This window comes from Camelus ferus, chromosome 2 (assembly GCF_009834535.1).
Source record: "Camelus ferus isolate YT-003-E chromosome 2, BCGSAC_Cfer_1.0, whole genome shotgun sequence".
NCBI classification, from domain to species: Eukaryota; Metazoa; Chordata; class Mammalia; order Artiodactyla; family Camelidae; genus Camelus; species Camelus ferus.
The window spans coordinates 45,580,592-45,601,676 of NC_045697.1; the positions used below are offsets into that span (position 1 = coordinate 45,580,592).

General features: G+C 36.4%; 1 protein-coding gene across 4 annotated transcripts in view; it reads right to left on the reverse strand.

Moving 5' to 3' along the window:
• The window catches only part of CFAP299 (cilia and flagella associated protein 299), a 492,010-nt gene that overhangs the window by 16,368 nt on the left and 454,557 nt on the right, over window positions 1-21,085 (reverse strand). For all 4 annotated transcript variants that reach the window (XM_032456968.1, XM_032456976.1, XM_006190354.2 and 1 more), the window contains exon 5: window positions 4,741-4,870. In XM_032456968.1, coding sequence (XP_032312859.1) covers window positions 4,741-4,870 — 130 coding nt within the window. The remainder of the gene's footprint in view (window positions 1-4,740; window positions 4,871-21,085) is intronic.

Below are 21,085 nucleotides of genomic sequence, written 5' to 3' on the forward strand. Positions count from 1 at the left end.
CTGGCTATCACTTCTCCCTCAAGCATCAGTGACATAATCTATGCCTCAACTTTTAATTGGTGTAGCATCATGTTTGTGTGTTTGGAGGGAACCACTTATTCAATCATTTATTCTACAAATATTTATTGAGTATCTATTAACCAGACATTTTTCCAGGTGATGGGTTCTCACATTAGTAAACAGAAGAGGGGAGGGGAGGGAAAAAAAGCTGGTGTAACTATGGAAGATTTTTCCTATTGTAACTATTTTATACAATCTCTTATCTTATTAGGAGATCATGAAGGTTTTAGACCACCTATGTTAGGCTGAGACTCAACTATTTCATGGTTAATGTTTCCTAAAAGCAAAAGAAAAATGCCTATTTTTTTTTTTTCATTTGTCCAGATAATGTAGGGGAGTGAGTGCAAAGTGCGTCCACTCAATCCTTCTAAAGATAATACATTGGAAACATTTTGGTGGGTGTGAATCACACACACGCATTCTTCACTCAAAAATAGAAACTGGCCTTATTTGTTCCAGATGTTATACAGCTGCAGGGAAGTTAAAGCCAGTGGTCCTGTTTTCAATGCAACCAAACTCTTATTGCATTTGGAATTTCTTAACCAATGAACTCATATTACTTGTTCTAAGACCTACATAATTTTCTTTTTTCCACTGTTACCATTCACAAACAACTGTTTCATGGGAACCATGCTTCAGAATTAATGAGTCTACATCTGTGTTGCACAAAGGAAACACATCCTGTTTACCACTGCTTCCACCTTTCATTTATCTTGACCCCTTTAATTTTAAGCATAAAATATTTCAAAGAGAGTACTTGAAGGAACGGAAAAGGAGAGTTGAGTTGTGTTGTTCTTACAATATTTTCCAGCACTTTAACTACTGGAGTTATAAGAAGGTGTTCATCTTAGGAAGAATCTCAAGCAAAATTACTAAGAAAAATATTAAGTATAAAAGTATAACTTGTTTGTAGTTCAAAAAACTTGGCATATTCACTTATTTCTTGATCCTCCTGTTGATCCATAAGATATGCTATGTGAATGCATGAAATGCAAAAGGATCAAGGCTCTTTGAAGAGGATGAGTAAGTTAAGAAATCATGTAGGAAATGCACATGCTAACTTTATATCTAGTTCAAAACAACGAAAATATAGTTATATTTCGTTTGAGAATACTTGTGTTTGGGAACAGAGTACGAGATCTCTTGAGATTATTGCCCTTTTTTTTGAGAAGTGGTCTTTTTCGAATTGTGGTTCATGGACAATCAGCAGTAGAATCACATTGGCCACTTAGGAAAATATGTACTTCTGGGCCCTGTTGAGTCAGGATCTCTGTGAAGTGGGGCTGGGGTTCTAGTGGGGACACTGGAGAGCAAAAAACAACAACAACCATAAACACGCATCTTCCACATTAAAACCCAGGGAGGTTAAGTGAATTACTCAAGGCCATAGAACCAGTTAATAGTAAAGTAAGGCTTAGAATTTTGCTTATTGTGAACGGAAAATACTGGAAACCATATCAGTAAACAAAGAATGCTGAAACCATCAAGTCGTCAGCGGCTGCCCCCCAACCCCCACCCCGGGAAGACAAGCCTACAGCCCAGCCCAGCCTCTGCAGCCACTCACAATGGTGCACTCTGAGGGGACTCAGAATAAGAAAGGACAGGATACTGGCCCTAGATAGCTAGATGCTTGTCAAAGGAATGAATTCAATGAGCCCAAATGTTTGCTTCCTCCCATGCATAGAAAAGCACTAAATTCTTTAACTTGAGATGCCTGGCTTTCTTTAGATAACAAGTAATCTTTTATTGTTCCAACTACTTGGTCTTTGTTGTAAAGCTCCTATATATCCTAGCTCCTTCCCTGCCTCTTCAGAGCAGTCCCTCAGAGAGATCTGAGAGGCTGTCCTCCCAGCTCGAGTCCTCCCCCCAATTAAAACGTAACTCTCAACTTCTAGGTTGCGCATTTATTTCAGTTGACATTATTGATGCTGAGACCAACGTTCTTCTCTAGTAAGTTTTTATCTTCAAAAAGATAAACAAAATAAAATTTAAAGGAATACAAGTATACAAATATCATTGGCCGTCTCACCTAATAATTCTTTACTTTTATCACTAATTAATTAAATCAATGTTCACTCTCTTAAGATTTTAGAAGTAACTTTCCTTCAGACTCATCATGATCTTTTGGGTTATAATTAAAATCTTCCAGAAAAAAAGAGAAAAATGTTGTATTTCATGGATTGTTAACTAAGTCTTTGAAATCTCATGATTGTTTATTTTGGAAATGAGTGTCTTAATTAAAATTATTTGAACCATGTTCAAGTAGCAGTTTGAATTCAGTAATGATTCTTCAAAGACATACACAAAAACTATAACTTATGACATACACTCTTGATATACGTATATGCCACTAGTTAAAATACAGCCCTAAAATGGTCTGTGTGATGCCATTGAAAACTGATTTAAAAAATTATTTCACACATGTTAATGATGCTATGAATCATTTACATCTTTTCTTATGTATGTAGTTTAGCCTTGGAAATGGAAGACTGTGAATGCTATTTATTAAGTTTTCTGTAATTTGCCTCAAATGATAATATTTAACATCCACTTATGAGAAGTAAAGAGGCACCATTAGAGAGAAGATGTGCTCATAAACTGAAGATGAATTCATAGATTCATAATAAACATGGCCTTAATGATGTTCAGGTCCAGTTGCTCATCTCACTAATGAGAAACCTGAGAATAAAAAGAGTAGCGTTCTTTTGAAGGAGACAACATTGTGTCAGAAAGTATTACCACAGCCGTTAACCCTAACACTACCCCTCCCTTGAGGGAACATAAGCTGTGGGGAAGTGTTATCTTTGTTTTAAAAGACATCACCAGGAGAGAAAAACAAGAGGCTACCAGAACTGATTAGAACGACCGAATCTAAAATGGCAGAAGACCTGACTTCCCGTAGACCTTGAGCCTCATTATTTGCTCACTGTAATGCACTAGCATGGTGAGTGCCACTCTACCGGTGGCCATGACAGGAAGTACCGGACTACAGAAGAAAGAAAAGGAGGTGGCATCCCAGTTCCAGGAAGAACCTTGTCTATTCCCAGAAAACCAACACCTATTCCTCCCCCTCGCATTGATCACCCCTTGATGAGAAGCTGACTTGTGAAGTAAGTTCCCGCTTCTGCATCCTCTGGCCCTTGAATAAACCTTATGCTGTTTCAGTCTCAGCATCAGCTTTGTTATGGGCTGTGCAAATCCGAATGGGAAAAGAACCTCCTGGCTAGGGCCCAAGTGCCTGTCCATTAGGCCAATCTGGTGACAAAACTGCTAGTTGTCTACCTAAAACTTCCTTCTCCCTTTTGCAGAACTCCTGTTCCTAGCTGAGCACATGGCTAACTAAGTAAAAGATTGCATTTCCCAGCCTTCCATGTAGCCAGATACAGCCAGGTGACTAAGCTCTTGCCGTGGAACATAAGTGACTATAAGTGTGGTAGCTTTGAGGAAACTTCCTTACAAGGCAATAGGGTCATGTTATTTGCACCCACTCAGCTCCCTCCATACATTCTGTTTGAAATGCAGTTGCTTTGGCTGGAGATCTATATTGGCCTAAGAGGATAAGGACCACCTTGGCCCAGATGACTGGGAAGCTGCCACTCCAACTTTGGACAGCCACTATCTATTTTCACAAATGGGAGATAAAGAAGTTTCTGTTCGGTTTCAGCCACTGTCTTGGGGTTTCTGGGGTTTGGAGCTGTATCTGATTGCAGACAATAATCTCTTTCTTGCTATAGAATTTCATTTATTCATTCTTTGAGCACATAGTACTGAGTACATTCTAGGAGCAAGGAACTTGTATTTAGTGGATATGAAACAAAATATGTTTTATTTTGGATTTTGAATTTTTTGTTTTGAAAAGCTTTTTCAAAAGTTTTTAGAACCAACTCCCCTTTTCCTTTGGTCCATCCTTGCCCCCATCCCAGGCATATCACGCAGTTTCTATCCTTTCACTATGAAAAAATATTTTTCTTGACTTTGGATTTTACACAGATACCATCACATGAGTAATACATAGTTTTCAAAAGTTAAAAAAAAAAACAAACTAAGCAACCCAAGCATATATGACTTTTAAGTTTTAACCTTTGCCCCCAGATATGATTAAAAGTCATGATATAAATACAGTCCTTGAAAATATGTAAAATGTAAATATTTCTCCTTGAACAAAATCAAAATATCATGGGACATGTTTTAAAAATATTTAAATAAAATATATTTTCTAAGTTAACGCTCAGAAATGCACTTAGGACCATGCTGTTTTCAGTGTTACGCACATACAAAAAGGGATATTAGAATTCTGAGTACATATGTGAGATGAGAGTCTCCTTTCCCTAAATGACTCATGTCTCCATTCAGAGCAAAAAGTGACTGGACATCCCCAGGATCAGAGCAAACAGATGCTCTACCCACTGGCTCCCTGAGGGCTAATTCTGCTGCTAAGCATGGAGAAGTGTGCCCACTTGTAAGTTCCATTTAAACTCCCCCTAAATTCTTCCTCACTGATTTCTAATAATTTACTAAGTTTTGAAGTTTCTTCTTTAAGGACAGTACATGCTCTAAGTTTCAACATAGCTTTTCATTTCTAAATTTAAAAACTTAAGAGTCAAGTATCTAATAGTTTTTGAGTAAGTGTAGAGATACAATAAAATTTGAAGAGATACAAAAGCATAAAAGCAGACTTACCTTAGGGTCCACGTTGAGAATTTTTCTGTCTTTTTTGTATTTAAAAAGTAAGCCTTCTGGATTATCAGCAATCACTTGGTAATTGGGAGTTGAATTACAAACGGCAATATGACTGTCCCAGTTGTAAAAGCTATAAAAATAACCATTCATTAGGAATTAATATGTATAATGCATTGAATTGACAAATACATTTTAAAAATATTTGAGGCAGTTCAGTTTCAAGATAAATGGACAGAAGAATTACAGTCTGTACAACCATGTAGAACACATGTGTGATTAAAAGTCTTACAGAAAAGATTAGACTGTGAGTTATTCTCAAATCATTTAGATACATATTTATGACTATTTTGCATGATTTCCTGGTTTGGACACTCCAGGACCCAGGGCCTATTCCAATATTACATTCCCAGGAAGTCAAGAAGAAAATTGATGCAATTTAAGGCTATTTCTTCTAGCACAGACCCTTCAGGGTATTGACTATTCAGGGTATTAAGAGGCTATTTACTGGAAGGAAAGGCAGGTTAAGTCACTTCTTTTCATTCAAAACAAATTAATTCATTTCTTTAAGGATCTATTTTTCAATAATATGTTTCCCAGGCAGTAAGAAAACTACTTGTGTTTAAGAGGTTACCATAGGCCAGGCATGATGTGATGTATTCTATCACAGCACCCGTATGAAATTGCTCTCATTTCAAAGGCAAGGCAAGAAGACCAGGGGAGGTCAACCAGCAGAGTTAACACCCTACACCTAATACATCATAGGGCTAATATTTCAACCCAGATCTGTGTGTTTCAAAGCATACACATGTGCTTTCTACTGTTCAGCACTGCTTGCATTTGATCCTTTTTCTGGGATGATCTTCTACGGAAAAATTCTATTTTTTTTTCCAGATCTTATTTTATACCTACTTGTCAAGAACAAATATAATGCTGTTATGTGAGTTGAAAATATCCTCCATATACTTATTTTTACATATATTATTGCCACTAATGCATATCCAGCGTTATGTTTTCTTTTAAAATGACAGCCACAGGAAGTGAGGCCAAGATGGCAGATTAGAAGGAGCTTGAGCTCTTCTCCTCTTACGAGCACTCCAAAATCACAACTAACTGCTGAACAACCATTGATAAAAAAGACTGGAGCCTACCAAAAATGACCCCTTACAACTAAAAACAAAGAAGGAATCATAATGTGATGGCAGGAAGGGTGCACTTGTGATATATCAAATCCCATATCCCCTGGTGAGCAACTCACAAACTGGAGAATAATTATATTGCAGAGGTTATTCCACAGGAGTAAGAGTTCTGAGCCCACATCAGGCTCACCAGTCTGGAGGTCCAGCATTGGGAAGAGGAGCCCCAAGAGCATTTGGATTTGAAGGCCAGTGGGGCTTAATTGCAGGAGCTTCACAGGACTGGGAGAAATAGACTTCACTCTTAAAGGACACACACCAAAATTTCATGCACACCGAGACCAAAGGCAAAAGCAGTAACTTCACAGAGCCTGAGTCAGACCTACTTGCTGGTTTTGGAGCATTTCCTGGGGAGATAGGGGGCAGCTGTGGCTCTCCCTGGTGACATAAAAACTGGTGGTGGTCATATCAGGGAGTATTCATCTGCATGAACAAACAACTCAATTAAAAAATGGGCAGAAGACTTAAACAGACATTTCTCCAAAGAAGTCGTACAGATGGCCAACAGGCACATGAAAAGATGCTCAACATCGCTAATTATTAGAGAAATGCAAATCAAAACAACGAGGTGTCACCACACACTGGTCAGAATAGCCATCATCAAAAGGTCTACAAATAATAAATGCTGGAGAGGGTTTGGAGAAAAAGGAACCCTCCTACACTGTTGGTGGGAATGTAAATTGGTGCAGCCCCTATGGAAAACAGTATGGATGTTTTTTAAAAAAGTAAAAATAGATTTATCATATGATCCAGCAGTCCAATTCCTGGGCATATCTCCAGAGAAAAGTATAATTCAAAAAGACACATGCACCCCAATGCTCATAGCAGCACAATAGACAAAACATGGAAGCAACCTCTATGTCCATCAACAGATGAATGAATAAGGGGGATGTTGTATACACACACACATGGGAATATTACTCAGCCATAAAAATGTAATAATGCCATTTTCAGCAACATAGATGGACCTAGGAATTATCGTACTAAATGAAGTAAGTCATACAGAGAAATACAAATATCGTATGATATTGCTTATATTGGAATCAAAAAATGATACAAGTGAATTTATTTATAAACCAGAAATAGACTCACAGACATAGGAAAGAAACCTGTAGTTACCAAAGGGGAATGACAGGGGAGGGATAAATTAGGAGTTTGGGATTAACAAATGCACACTACTGTATATAAAGTAGATAACCAACAGGGACCTACTGTATAGCACAGGGAACTATACTCAATATCTTGTAATAACCTATAATGGAAAATAATATGAAAAATAATATATATATGTACAACTGAATCACTTTGCTGAAACTAACACAGCATTGTAAATCAACTATAATTCAATTAACAATTGACAGCCACAGAGATAATACATGTATAGCTCACAGCCTAGTATATCTCTCAATATTTGCAATATTCATTTTCAATCATTTCCCTTTTTCTGGGTTGTTTTGCCCTCTGTTACCCCCTTCTTCATTTTGAAAGAGTAGATTTCATTGATTACACTCTGAATTATATTATATATTTTCTGAGGCATCAATTTTTTGCTATTACCTGAAATTGTAATGTGTAAACCTTCAAAGTTTTCAATACTCAAAAAAAACCCCAAAACTGATTATATATTTATATCTTCAGGGGTGCATGTTAGTGAGAACTATTCTCTCTCTTCTCCTCTCACTCCTCTATGGCCAAGACCTGGGAGTGCCTGTCCTTTTTGAAGCACAGAGTTAGGAAAAGTGGGTTTTTCCTAAACAGGTATCTCTGTCTGTTTAGTCAACCCTCCTCAAGAGAGCAATTCTCTGATTTGAGAATTGAGGAAAAAAGCCGAACATCCATGGATTTCTAGGCCCTCACTTTAGCTAGCTTTCATAAGTGAAGTTTATCATGGCAGGCTCAGTTCCCAGTAGGGTGATGGTAGGAGAGCAGCGTGTAGCACTGGTGATAAATTCAATTCAGTGGTAAAGGGATTACTAGCCAATTTGAATATGCACTCAAGCTGGGTTCCCCGATTCAGATTAACTCGTAATAAAGAAGATAAACTGACCTTCATTCTCCTGGCTGTTCAGTTAGGAAATTGACAAATTGCGATAGAGGACATGGATGTGATTCTTAACTATACATATATCTGAGATAAATAGATAATAGATAATCCCAGTAAAATGCTTGAGTCACAGTTATGCTCAGACTGGCATGGTTTATATCGCATTCCTATCTTGTTGCTCACACCTCAAGTTAATAGCCTTATTGAAGTCCAGGCAAATTTTATATATATATAATGCAAAAAAAAAAAAGTTAATTTGTATAGCATGTGGTATTTTTGATAAAGTGATTTTGATTGTTTGTCAATACTTTTGTTTTCCAAGGCAGGGAAGGGACCAGGTTTCATTTCACATGTCAATTCTAACAGCTAATAATTATTAGTATTTAATAAAGACAGTATTTAAAGAAGTATTAAAGAAGTATTTAATAAAGATAACCAACATTCAGTAAGCATGTGTTGGGTACTATTCTGAGACAAATGAATCTCTTACCTCATTTAATCTTATTTTCAACCCTATGAAGTGGGTATAAAACTATCCCCCTTCATACATGCAGAGCCCAGGTGATTTTGAAGTGTATACTTTTGAATGAAAATGAGACACTGGATTTGAGAACACATGGAAAAGTGGATTTAATGGTTATGAGAAAGACAGGGACGAGGTAAGGAACTACGATTACTCTCAGATTTCTGATCTGGATACCTAAGTGGATGGAATTATTTACTAGGAAATAAAATACAAGGAAAAGAACAGATTGCAGGAGGTGTGTGTTGAGGGGAACGGGCAGTTTAGTTCTAGATATGTTGAATTTGAAATCCTAATGAAACATCCAAGAAAATGAAAGCAAGCATCTTGGTTTGTCTTGTGTACTGCCCTATTACAATTCCTTTTCTCAGCCCATGCCTGACACATGGTAGATTTTGAACGCATATTAATGGAATAAGTAGATAATGAGTGTATTCCTGAACTTTAGAAAGTTTTCTTAGATGGAGTAATATATCTTGAAGTACCAGCGGTATTTAAATTTAAAGAGGTGGTTGAGATGGACAAAGGAGAAGATGGAAATAAGGGTGAAATCTGGGAATATCAATTCACAAGGAAGAAAGAGGAATCAGCAAAGGAGGCTAAAAACAGTGATCTAAAGCATCACCAGGAGAGGTTTTTTTTTTTTTTTAAAAACTGCAGAGAAGAATATATCAACGAATAGTATTTTAAGAAACACAGCAGTGCTAAATGCCTCATGAAGTAGATAACGTGTGAAAAGAGTCCATCAAAACGTACACTTGGAAAGAGATTACAGGAAAAGCAGTTGCAGTAAAATGGTGGGAGCAACACTCAGGTTAGAGAAAATTTAAGGGAAGATGAGAAAAGATTATGGAATAAAAATAATTCCTTTATGAATTTGATTATGAAGGAAACAAGAAAACTAGGACAGCACCAAGAAGGATATAAAAAATTAAGGGTCAATTTTTAAAAAGATGAAATATTTTGAATATAGTTCCATGATATGAAGAGGGAAAAGTAGAGAAAAAAGACTATAAAGAGGGAGGTGCTGTCAAAAGGCTTTGTCATGAAAAATTATATATGAGAAGATCTATCTAATATGCAACAGCCCTATGATATTCCTTTATCTATGCAGGTTAATTTGATTTTAGTAAGAGCTCTGCATATTACTATTCCTATTATATAGATGAGATAACTGGAGTTAAGAGAAGATAATTAAAATTTTTAAGTTTACCTAACTAGTAAATACTAGAATACAGTCTTGAGCCCAGTCTATATAGCATCTAAACAAGTACTCTTTCTTAAAATTTTACTTTATTGTGGTAAGAACACTTAACAGGAGAACTGCCCTCTTAACAAATTTTTAAGTGTACAATACATTACTTTGACTGTAGGTACAATGTTGTACAGCAGAGCTCTATAGCTTATTCATCTGATGTAAGTGAAATTTTATGCCTGTTGATTATTAACTCCCCAACTCCGCCTCTCCATTCCCAGGCAACCACAACTTCATTTTTGATTCTGTGGATTTGACTAATTTAGATACCTCATATAAGTGAAATCATACAGCATTTGTCTTTCTGTGACTGGCTTATTTCACTTTCTTAATGCCCTCAAGGGTCATTGTGTTGTCACATATTGCAGGATTTCCTTCTTTTTTAAGGTTGAATAAAAATTCCATTAAATGTATATACCATGTTTTCTTTATCCATTCATCTGTCAATGGACATTTAGGTAGTTTCCACATCTGGTCTATTGTGACAAATTTCTTTTAGGTTGCAAGTAGATGAGTGATTGAAAAAAAAAACATTCAGGCACTGTATATTTCTTGATTGGAGAGTTTAATTCACTTATACCTAAAACAATTATTGAAAGGGAAGGATTTACTCCTGCCATACTATTAACTATTGTCAGTTCTTTTGTCTGTCTTTTCCTCTCCTGCCGTCTTCCTGTTGTGTTAATTTTTTAATTGATATGCTTTAAATACTTGATTTTTTTCTTTTGTGTATCTTCTATGAGTAATTTTTTTGTAGTTATCTTGGGGTTCACATGAAATACCTTATAGTAGTAAACATTAACTTTAAGCTGATAATAAGTTTAATCACATACACAAACTTTACATTTTAACTTCTCCCCTCCTTTCACTTTATGCTATTGTTGTAAAAATGTACATCTATTCATACTGTGTATCTTTTCATTTTTTTAGTTATAGTTATTTTTAATACTTTTATCTTATACTTTTACAGTAGAATTAAAAGTGATTTACCTACTGCCATTACAGTAATTCAGTACTCTGTATTTGTTTATATATTTACCTTTATTAATGAGTTTCATACTTCCTTATATTTTCATGTTTCTGCTTAGTATCCTTTCATTTCATTTTGAATAACTCTCTTTAGCATTTTTTGTAAGGCAGATCTAGTGGCAGTGAACTCTCCAAGCTTCTTTTCTCTCTGGGAAAGTCTTGATCTCTCCTTCATTTCTGAAGGACAGTTTTGCTGGGAATAGTATTCTTTGCTGGTAGCTCTTTCCTTTGAGCACGTGAATATATCATCCCACTCCTTTCTGGCCTGCAAGGTTTCTACTGAAAATCTGCTGATGGTTTTATGAGCAGCAGTGGGGGGAGGTGTCTGCTGGAAATGACAAGTTGCTTTTCTCTTGCTGCTTTCAAAATTCTTTGTCTTTGACTTTTGACAATTTAATTATAAATATCTTGAAGCTGATTTCTTTGACTTACTTAATTTGTGCCCCTTGAGCTTTCTGGATCTGTATGTCCCTTTCTTTCCCCAGACTTTGGAAGTTTTCAGTCATTATTTCTTTGAATAAAATTTCTCATCCTTTATCTCTCTTCTCATTCTGGGAGTCTCATAATGTGTATACTTGTTCCTTGATGGAGTCCCATAACTCATTTAAGCTTTCTTCAGCCTTTTTCATTGTTTTCTTTTTGCTCCTCTGACTTATTTATTTACAGTGACCTGTCTTTGAGATCACCGATGTTTTCTGTTGCTTGATCTAGTCCAATATTGAAACTCTCTAGTGATTTTTTTAAGTTCAGTTATTGTTTTTCATGCCATGATTTCTGTTTTGCTCTTTTTAATATTTTATATCTCTTTATTGAATTTCTCGCTTTACTCATGTATTGTTCTCTTGAACTCAGTGAGCATCTTTATGTCAGTTATTTTGAATTCTCTTTTAAGTAAATCAGATTATTATCTTTCTTTAGGATCAGTTTCTGGAGATTTATCTTATTCCCTTTTGGGGGAACATTTTTGTCTGATTCTTGATATTCCTTGACTTTCTGTGTTGCTGCCTGCATATTAGATAAGGCAGGCAGCTCTTCTAGGATTCATGGACTGACCTTATTATACAGAAGAAGACCTCCATCAATCAACTTTGCCAGAGATTCACTATCCTTTTCTAAATTTTTTCCTCCCCAGGGAGAAGCATGCAGCTGTGGGTTTTGTCCTTTGCTCTGCAATGAGCAGAAAGTAGGATCTATGATGTCTACCAGCCCAAGACACTGTCACCATTTTCCCCTAGGTGGATAGACTGTTTCTGGGCCATCAGAACTCCAAGACTGCAAAACTAGAAGTCAGTCCTCTGGGGACTTAGAAGACTTGGGGGTCTGGATACAGAAACCAACTCCTGCCTCCCCGGGAGAAGCTGAGAGCAAGGAGGTTTCTTTTTGATAGTATGGTGCTATGTTGGTAGTAGAGATTCCAGCAAGAGTCGGGGAGGGTCCCAAACCTCTCTACCGGCTTTGGTGAGGCTGGTTTTGCATTTGTCTGGGGTGCAGGAACCTTTCAATTAGTTTCTGGATTTCTCACAAGGGAATTTGTCTGAGGATTGTTGCTAAATCTGTGTATTTGTGGGGAGAAGAAAAGTCCAGTCCTATTTTGTTATCGTGCTGATGTCAACAATACAAATGCTTTTTTTAACTTGCTATTTCTTGATTTCTTTTAAGTGGCAAAGTAATTATCAATGTAGAATAATAAGTTAATGTATATTTAAACCTTAATTCTACTCCTTTTAAGCAACCTATATCCAGATCCACATTCAAGATGCTGTTATAACTCATAACTCTATTTCAATTTTTATTGTCTATTAGTATTCCTTGTTAGTTTATCTACAGTACTTTTTTCATCTTACTGAGGCCTTGAGCTCCCTGGATCACTCTTTTAATTCTAATTTGCAACAATTAATTTCTTAATTTCTTTACTTTTATATATCATTCTCAAGACACTTGCTAACAGTCACAAATTTCTTGTTCAACAGATCCTCTTTATATTGAAAAATACCAGCTCTAGGTCAATTCAAATATTTACCTTTTCTATTCCTGCATATAGTCTTCTGACAAGTCTTGCTGAAAATAACATATTATACTGTTGATTTAATTATAAACTCCAAATTTCTAACCCCACCTGGATTCCACACACTGCGGAGTTATTTTTTACATGTCTCTAGCTATCTTTCTCTACCATTTATTATATTGTTCATGTATTCTATTCCTCTACCTCCCTTCTTACTCTCAGAGGATGGCTTCACGTCTTACTCTATTAAGAGAAAAATGATATTAAATGGGAAAATGATCAATATCCGTCACTAGAAAATTTATTTTTACTGACAATGTTCTCTTCCTCTCTTCATTCAGCTCAGAATAAATGCCCCTCTTCCTTTCCAAGATAAAAAATCATCTGTGTGTTCTGAATTTCATTCCTTATTGCCTCCTTAGTTACTTCAAATAATTTTCCAACACTTCTCTAATATAATCAAACTCATCTCACTGTAAAATTTTCCCAAAACTAACAAACACATGTAAGTAACTTTAGCTAAGTAGAGAAAAGAAAGAAGAAAAGTGGCACTCAATAAACGTTCATTGACTGAAAGAGTGACATATGCCCATCTCTACTATTATTATTTATGATCCAATTGATTATAATATTTTTAGTTATTACAGAATTAAAATAAAGAAGTAGCAAGAAAAATATTTTAAAAGGTAATTAAGAGAGTTGATCTGGAACATTAATCTGGGACTTATGAAATCTAAACCCTCATGCAATGGTTTCAGTTTTCTCTTATCTAAAGTTTAGAGGTTGAACTATATATTGCAAAGGCTCTATAAAATGGTAATAGTCTATTATTATAAAAGCCTTCTTTGATTCAATGAGTTCTTACACATTATTTTGATTTATTAGTGTTCACATCTTGAAAAATATTTGTAGAAAAGTTCATACTGTATCTAAAATAGATAGAAGAACTTAAGGGATAAGTGGTGTGAAATTATTTAAGGTTTTGAAATAAAAAACAAGCTTTCTTTTGCTTCTAATGATAAATATCCTAGAAATTGGGCATTTTAGTGTATAAGAGTACCTATACACAACTTATACAAATAAAGTGGGATAATGAAACAAAATAAATATGTGTAAAGTCTGTTCATTAAGTTACTAGGGGATCTCAGGTATGTTTTTGGAAACAATGGCCTGTTTGTTATCTATTTCACATGAGAACTCCTGATACCAGAGAAAATATTTTAATGCCATCCCAGGGCAACAGAGCTTTGGACCACCAGGGGGAGTATATTTCAAAGCCATTGTCTCCAGAATACCCTGTTTGCCCTGGTTTTGCTCAGTATCTTCCTTCAATGGAATGGAAAGGAAATTATGGAAGCACAAAAAGGCCAGTGTTATCAAAGATTAGAAAAATTTGCACATAAAAATACGTTTAAAGGCAAGCCGAGGTCTTACGGGTGAATGCAGAACAAAAATAATGACTATAACAATTATAGTCTCTAGCACATGAAGTATAGAGGAAAAAATGAGACCCCCACCACGTGAACATGGAATCTGACATCACAGAGCACATGCCACTGAAACAGAAATTATCAGCATCTACGAGACTTTCCTTATGAATATAACCAACAGTTTATATAGATGAGGAGGGAGTTTTTGTTTCAACTTCCGTTAATAATGGAATCTTTTGGGGTTTTAAACAGTTGGACCAGTAGGCATTTATAGTACCTAATACTTGTATATGCTTATAAAGTTAAAACATATTTTATGAGAGAAAAAGAATATTTATAAGATACAATTTTTAGGACAGAGAGATATTCCTAGTTAAAGGAAATGTGTAGAAACATAAATAAACAAAAACCTACAAAACTAGTTTTTGTGAAATCAAAAGATTTCATTAAAAAATGAAAATTCAGGAGATTTTATATGAGTCATGGGGACATTTAAGTGTTAAACATTATTTTCTCCTTTTTAATCCCTATGTAGACAGCTGTAGGTAGGATGGCCTTACAGTGTTACTGTCCAGAGTAAAATCCTTCTGAGAAAGAAAAGAGCTGTTACTGATTGTGCCAAGACAATAAGAGTAAGCCTAGATGATGCCAGGAAAACTGAGATGTGTGGTCTCCACACCTACAAACCATTTAAACACTGCTGTTTTAGAATTGATTTATCCAATGGTTGTCTAAAATGTTTCCAAAGTTTTGCCACAGACTTGCCAAAAATATGATAAAGATGTTTAAACAATGCTAAAACATATTTTCCTATGGTTGATCCCTTTTATTTTATTTTATTGCTGTGGAAAAATTATATTAAATGGAATTGCAATTGTGGTATAGAGACATGAAATTTAATCTCGAATAATAAATACTCCTGTTCTTTTTCTATTTGTCAAATAATCTCAAGGCAGTAAAACATTCTATAACAAACTAATTTTCTGAAATATGATATTCCAAGTAAAAATATAGGTTTGATCAGTTATTTTGGTTGGTAAGAATATGAAATCTAAAGTTTAGTGTTTCCATAAGTTAGCTGAGTTGGCTCCTATTCATGGCTACATAATGTATCTCTAACTTCAATCAGCTGCTTAATAAATGCATGTACCACTTGGGAAAATATAGGTAACTGTTGAACAACACACTTTAACTATTAAAATAATTGGGGACATTAAAAGCCCTAGTGACAGGTGGTCAGGAGGGTCATTCTTTCAATTCAACACATCAAAAATACAAACAAAGAATTATAATACAGCATGAAAAATGATACAACAGAAATTTTGTGTCAGGTATTTTTGGACAGTAGAGGTCAAAAAAGAGTATGTATCTTGATGAAATAAATTTCCAATGAGATTTTCCTGATGTAAAGCAGCAGGAACAAGCATTTTACGTAGAAAGGATAGTAAAAGTTAGATTAGATAAGAACAAAAAAATGTACATACATCAGTGTTAACCTTTTTGAGAGACTTTCAGTAGTTTACTAGATGAGGCAGAAGGTAAACTGCTGTGGATTGAGAATTAAATGTGAAATGTGATTCTTAATTGTCTCCTACCCAAGTGCAGAAACTTTGAGTGAGCCTTCCCTTTGGGGCTGGAGTGAGCTCAGGGTAAAGAAAGCAAAGAGAGTTGGTAAGGTTGGCTCTCCTATCGCTTTCAGGCATGTAGATAGAAAGGAGTGTTTATTTCCACCAGGAAAATTACTCCTAATTTCACCTGAGTAAGAAGACAGATGGGTACCTGTCTGGCATGTTCACCATCATGTGCTCTGAGCCAAAAGTGTGGTGTCAAGTGGATGGACTGGTTGTGGAAGGTGCTAAGGGAGAGGTGAACTGGAATATAATAGCAGGGATACCTAACAGATTATAATAGGTCCTCAAGGGTAGAGAATATTATAACCCAATGGGCAGATTTCTTAAGTCACCATCAAGGAGCTCCCTGTTCAGAGGAACCCTTCTCATGGGTAGAATTTCTAAGGAAGGATTTCATACATGCTTCCATACTCCTAAAGCTGGCCTCCTTACCGAGGCCCTAGCCTTCTGGTAGGGGGCATCTGGAATGCTTCATTGCTAGCCCCATGCAATGGGAATGGAATAGGCAATAATAACAGATGTACCTATTACCATATCTCCCCAGAATAGGACTATGTAGATAGATTTTTGAGTTATACAAACCTGTTTCTGACTTTGCATTCAGAGCAAGTATTAGAAACATCCCAGGGTACCTCTCAGTTGCAGATCACAGAGTGAGAACCTCAAGGTCAAGCAAGAATGCCACATCCAGTCCTATAGTAACTGGGCTAGGTGGCCATTTGTGGTGAAGAGACTAAAGAGGAAGCACTTTCCCAATGCAGAAACATGAGGGAATGGTGCAGGGATAGGGTGAGTGTCACAGAGAGCCCTATCTTAATCTCATTATCTTTCTGACATTATTAAAACAACTACTGCTAATGTTATTTTGCACTGATGTAGTGCTTTGTCATTTACAAAGAGCTTTCACCTTTATACTCTTGTTTAATGTCCAGAAGAATGATGTGACTTAGGCAGGGTGCTTATTTAGAGGTTATTATAAGATATCGAATATAGTTCCCTGTGCTACACAGTAAATTCTTGTTGTTTATTTATTTTATGTATATTAGTTTGTATCTGTTAATCCCACACTCCTAATTTGTCTCTCCTCTTGCTCTCCCCTGTGGCAACCATAAGTTTATTTTCTATACTGTGAGTCTGTTTCTGTCTTGTTACACACATTCGTTTGTTTTATTTTTTAGATTCCATATATAAGGGATAGCACAGAGTATTTGTCTTTCTATGTCTGACGTATTTCACTAAGTGTAATACCCTTTAGATCCATCCATGTTGCTGAAAATGACCTAATTTAATTCTTTTTTATGGCTGAGTAATATTTCATTGTAGATATATTCTACCTCTTCTTTATCCATTCACCTGCTGATGGACACTTAGGTTGCTTCTATAACTTGGCTACTGTAAACAGTACTGCTGTGAACAGTGGGGTGCATATATCTTTTCAAATTAGCATTTTTGTTTTTTTCAGATATATAGCCAGGAGTGGAATTGCTGGGTCATATGGAAGTTCTATTTTTAGTTTTTTGAGAAACCTCCATTCTGTTTTACATAATGGCTGCACCAATTTACATTCCTACCAACAGTGTATGAGTGTTCCCTCTTATCCACATCCTCACCAACAACATTTGTTATTTGTAGACATATTTTATGCCTTTGATGTCACACTTTACACTGGATATACATAACGAAAGAGCCTCAAGAGAAAGAACTGCATACAAATATAAGATGAGTTTTAGGATAAGACTAAATGAGAAAAAATAACGAGGAGATCCACCTTGTGAAATGCAGGAAAAGAATGAGAAAATGACCAAAACTTGATAGCTGTTATTGGTATCTGTTCTCTTAGGGACTAACGTGTATTTATCTTAGGCTAAGGAGATTTGTATAGATAAATGATCTTTGCTGCTTCTATTGGAATTACAAGATTAAAATTTCATTCTTAAAAAATAACAAACATTCTTTGGCTTAACATACTCTTTCTATCTGGAAGCTCTTGGCAATTCAGATTTTGTGAATATGAAAATATTTTGAACTATTGCATCAGCAACCTTGTCACTTGTTTTTAGGAATATTGAGATGTTCTTTAGGCTTATTGATCTTTCTGTGAGTAGTAGCAAATTCTGCACTGTAATCACCATAATCTTCCTTCATATCTGTGGATATATTTCTAGATTTAGTAATTTTCCAGTCATGACTGTGTGACAAGTAAGGCTTTTCATTAAAAGAAATGTCAGCGTATTAGGGAAAGGAAATCATAATGGGTCTTGGGTCCCAGGAATCAGGCAGAGAAGTCAGAAATTAAAAACTGGGGCATAGGTATGTTGCAAGGGAGACTAGCTACTCCTCCAGGCTCAGGCATTCATTGTGCCTTGAGATGAAATGGCTCTGAATTGTGTAAACTAAAGAGATGTGTATATAGAGCCACACTATAAATGAGTATTATGACAAGGTTCGGGCAACATGAAGCTATGATAGAAGGGCATAATGCTGGAGCAGAGAGACTTCCTTCTCTGCTGCTATACCTGGAGAGCCATTACCAGAGTACCGGTGGAACTTTAGGTCATTAAAGCACTTTTTTTTAAGTGCAAAGAAGTTTTACTAGGCAGATGCATTAACAAGTTCTGATGGTATACTTGGTCAGTAAATGGGCTCATTTAGTTGTACAAGTCAGATGATTTGAGAAGGCTGGAGTTTCTGTGTTTATATCACAACCCTCTAGAAAAGGAAGGCACCTGAGCTGCTAGATGGCTGAGTTTCAACAGGAACAATTTGTTGAAAGAGGGCTCCTTGGCTATTGAAGATGGTTTTGTGAGTTTGCATCCTTCAAACATGATATTAATCAAGATTTACCCCTTTGGGAACAGGTGGACTTGGTAGGCAGAATTCAAAATATCTTCTATGCTCACTACTCTTTGGTATTGCATCCTCAACGTGTCATATTGCTTGGCAAAAAGGACTTTACTAATTGTCTGACCTTAAAATAGGGAGAAAATCCTGGATTATCCAGGTGGGTACAATGTAATCACAAGAGCCCTTAAAAAACACAAAAGGAAGGCAGAAGAGTCAGGGAAATTCAAAGCATGAGAAGGGTTTGAGGCATTGTTGCTGGCTTTCAGATAGAAAGGCCACGGGGACCTCAGTTCTATAACTACATGGAACTGAATTCTGCCAACAATCTAAATGGGTTGGGAGTGTCCTCTTCCCCAAAGCATGCAGAAAGGAACACAGTTCTGCTCACACCTTAACCTCAGTCTTGTGAGACCCTGAACTGAAAATCCAGCCACACCATGCTGGACTTCTGACCTACAGACAGTGACATCATAAATGAGTGTTATTTTAAGCTGCTAAACTCGTGGTAACTTGTTACTCAGCATTAGAAAGCTAAGAGGCTAGGCAAAGGCTAATGTAAGGGCTTTGGAGTTACCTTAAAGGAGTACGTGAGGAGAAAATAAACATATTGTCACAGTTGGGAGGCTGGGATGGACCGAAGGCTCAAAATTTACTTTGAATATTAAAAGGAATGTGACCTCATTTTGTACTCGAGAGTGGTGAAGCAAGGAATAGAAGTTATAATTAGAATGTGATCAGGGAGAAATAACAAAAATAACACTGAAGCAACAAAGATCAAAGCAATGAGAATCCACATAGTAGAAAAAACAACCTTAGGAAGAAAGAGAAGCCAAACATTTCATAGCCTTTGACTTTTAATTGAATAGCTTTTTCTGTACATGCTATGGAAAGCTATCTTTAAAAAATGCCTGTCTGCCTCTGTCTTCCCGACTGTACAGAGTTAAACCGAGGAAAGGTGTGCTGGTTCTTCTGGGACAGAATTAAAATGGGAGCAGCTATTCATTGGGGCCCATCGTGGTTGATGGTAGTAAGGATCAAGGAGGGAAAACATTAAGTGAAAAGAATCAGAACTCCTCATCCAGCTCTCCTTCCTCATTTGACATACCTCCTTTGAAGACCTTCTTTATTCAAATAATAAAGTGTTTCATGTTTTATATTTACAAGTGAGACCATTACCTTATACTTGTCCCCCCAAATTTTATGCCAGAACTCTTTCCACTAGACTACAACTACTCAGTCTTTTCCTTTGTAAATGATTCTCCTTCTAATTCCTTTGCGATTTTTTGACAGTGAAACAGAAGAAACAATGTCTTATCATGTTCGTGAGTCATGATTTGATGAACATGAGTCATTGATATCACCACCCACCCAGTCACCCAATCTAGAAATGTGGGTCACCTCAGGCTTTTCCCACTTCATCACCCTGCATCCTGTGTCTTATCAAGTCTTATAGATTCTAGCTCCTTAACTTCTCACATCCATGTGCTTCTCTCCAAATGCTGCATCACCAGTTTTTATGTGAATTAATACAATCAGTCTTCTCCCTTTTGTCTGCATCCCCTCTCATCTATCACCCTTGCAATCACAATTATCTTTAAAATTATCACATCAGATTATTACATCCCTGCTGAAAATACTCTCCTAACACCAATGGCTTTCACTGTAGCTTAGCACATAGACTCTCCAAAAACTGGAAGCTGCTTCTCTGGCCACTCCATGCACCCCTGACCCCATATTTCTCTTAGGCTTTTTGCACTTGTGCATTTCTTTAAACATGCCATTCCAGGCCCTGCCAGTGCCTCTCTAACTGTGGACATGCTGTTTTCTTTGCCTGGACTTCCCTCTCCACATGTCTTTTTTCCATCTAGTTAAGTTCTACTCATTCTCCAAATCTCATATCACACAATACTTCTCAAGGGAACCAACAACCCTCAGCTAGCCTAATTTATATTCCAGTCTCTGGCGCTGAATAGATACTCACAGAAACTAAAGTTCTGTCCTGTAACAATTGACTTACTATTCTGTCTTCTCAGTTAGCTTGTGAGCCCCACATGGGTAGGAACAAGGCTTTATCTGACTATTCCTAGAGTTTCTTGCAGCGCCTGGAACTTGGTTAGTTCCAACAAATGTTGATCTTCTCCCTCTGCTACCATGAGACCACCATGAGGGGTGTGACTTAACTCTCACCTTCAGCATCAGCTTCTTTTCTCTTGGGCGTACTGCCATCTTCTTCCTCCTCTGGTCTTCACCTGCCCTACTAAGAGCTTTGGATTCAGGACATTATGAGATACTCATACATTAGTATAAAATAATCTGTCTCTTCTTTCATTTGTCAATGTCATGCATCTCTGATTGTGAGAATGTATGCTCTGTCACTTCAAAGAGAATATA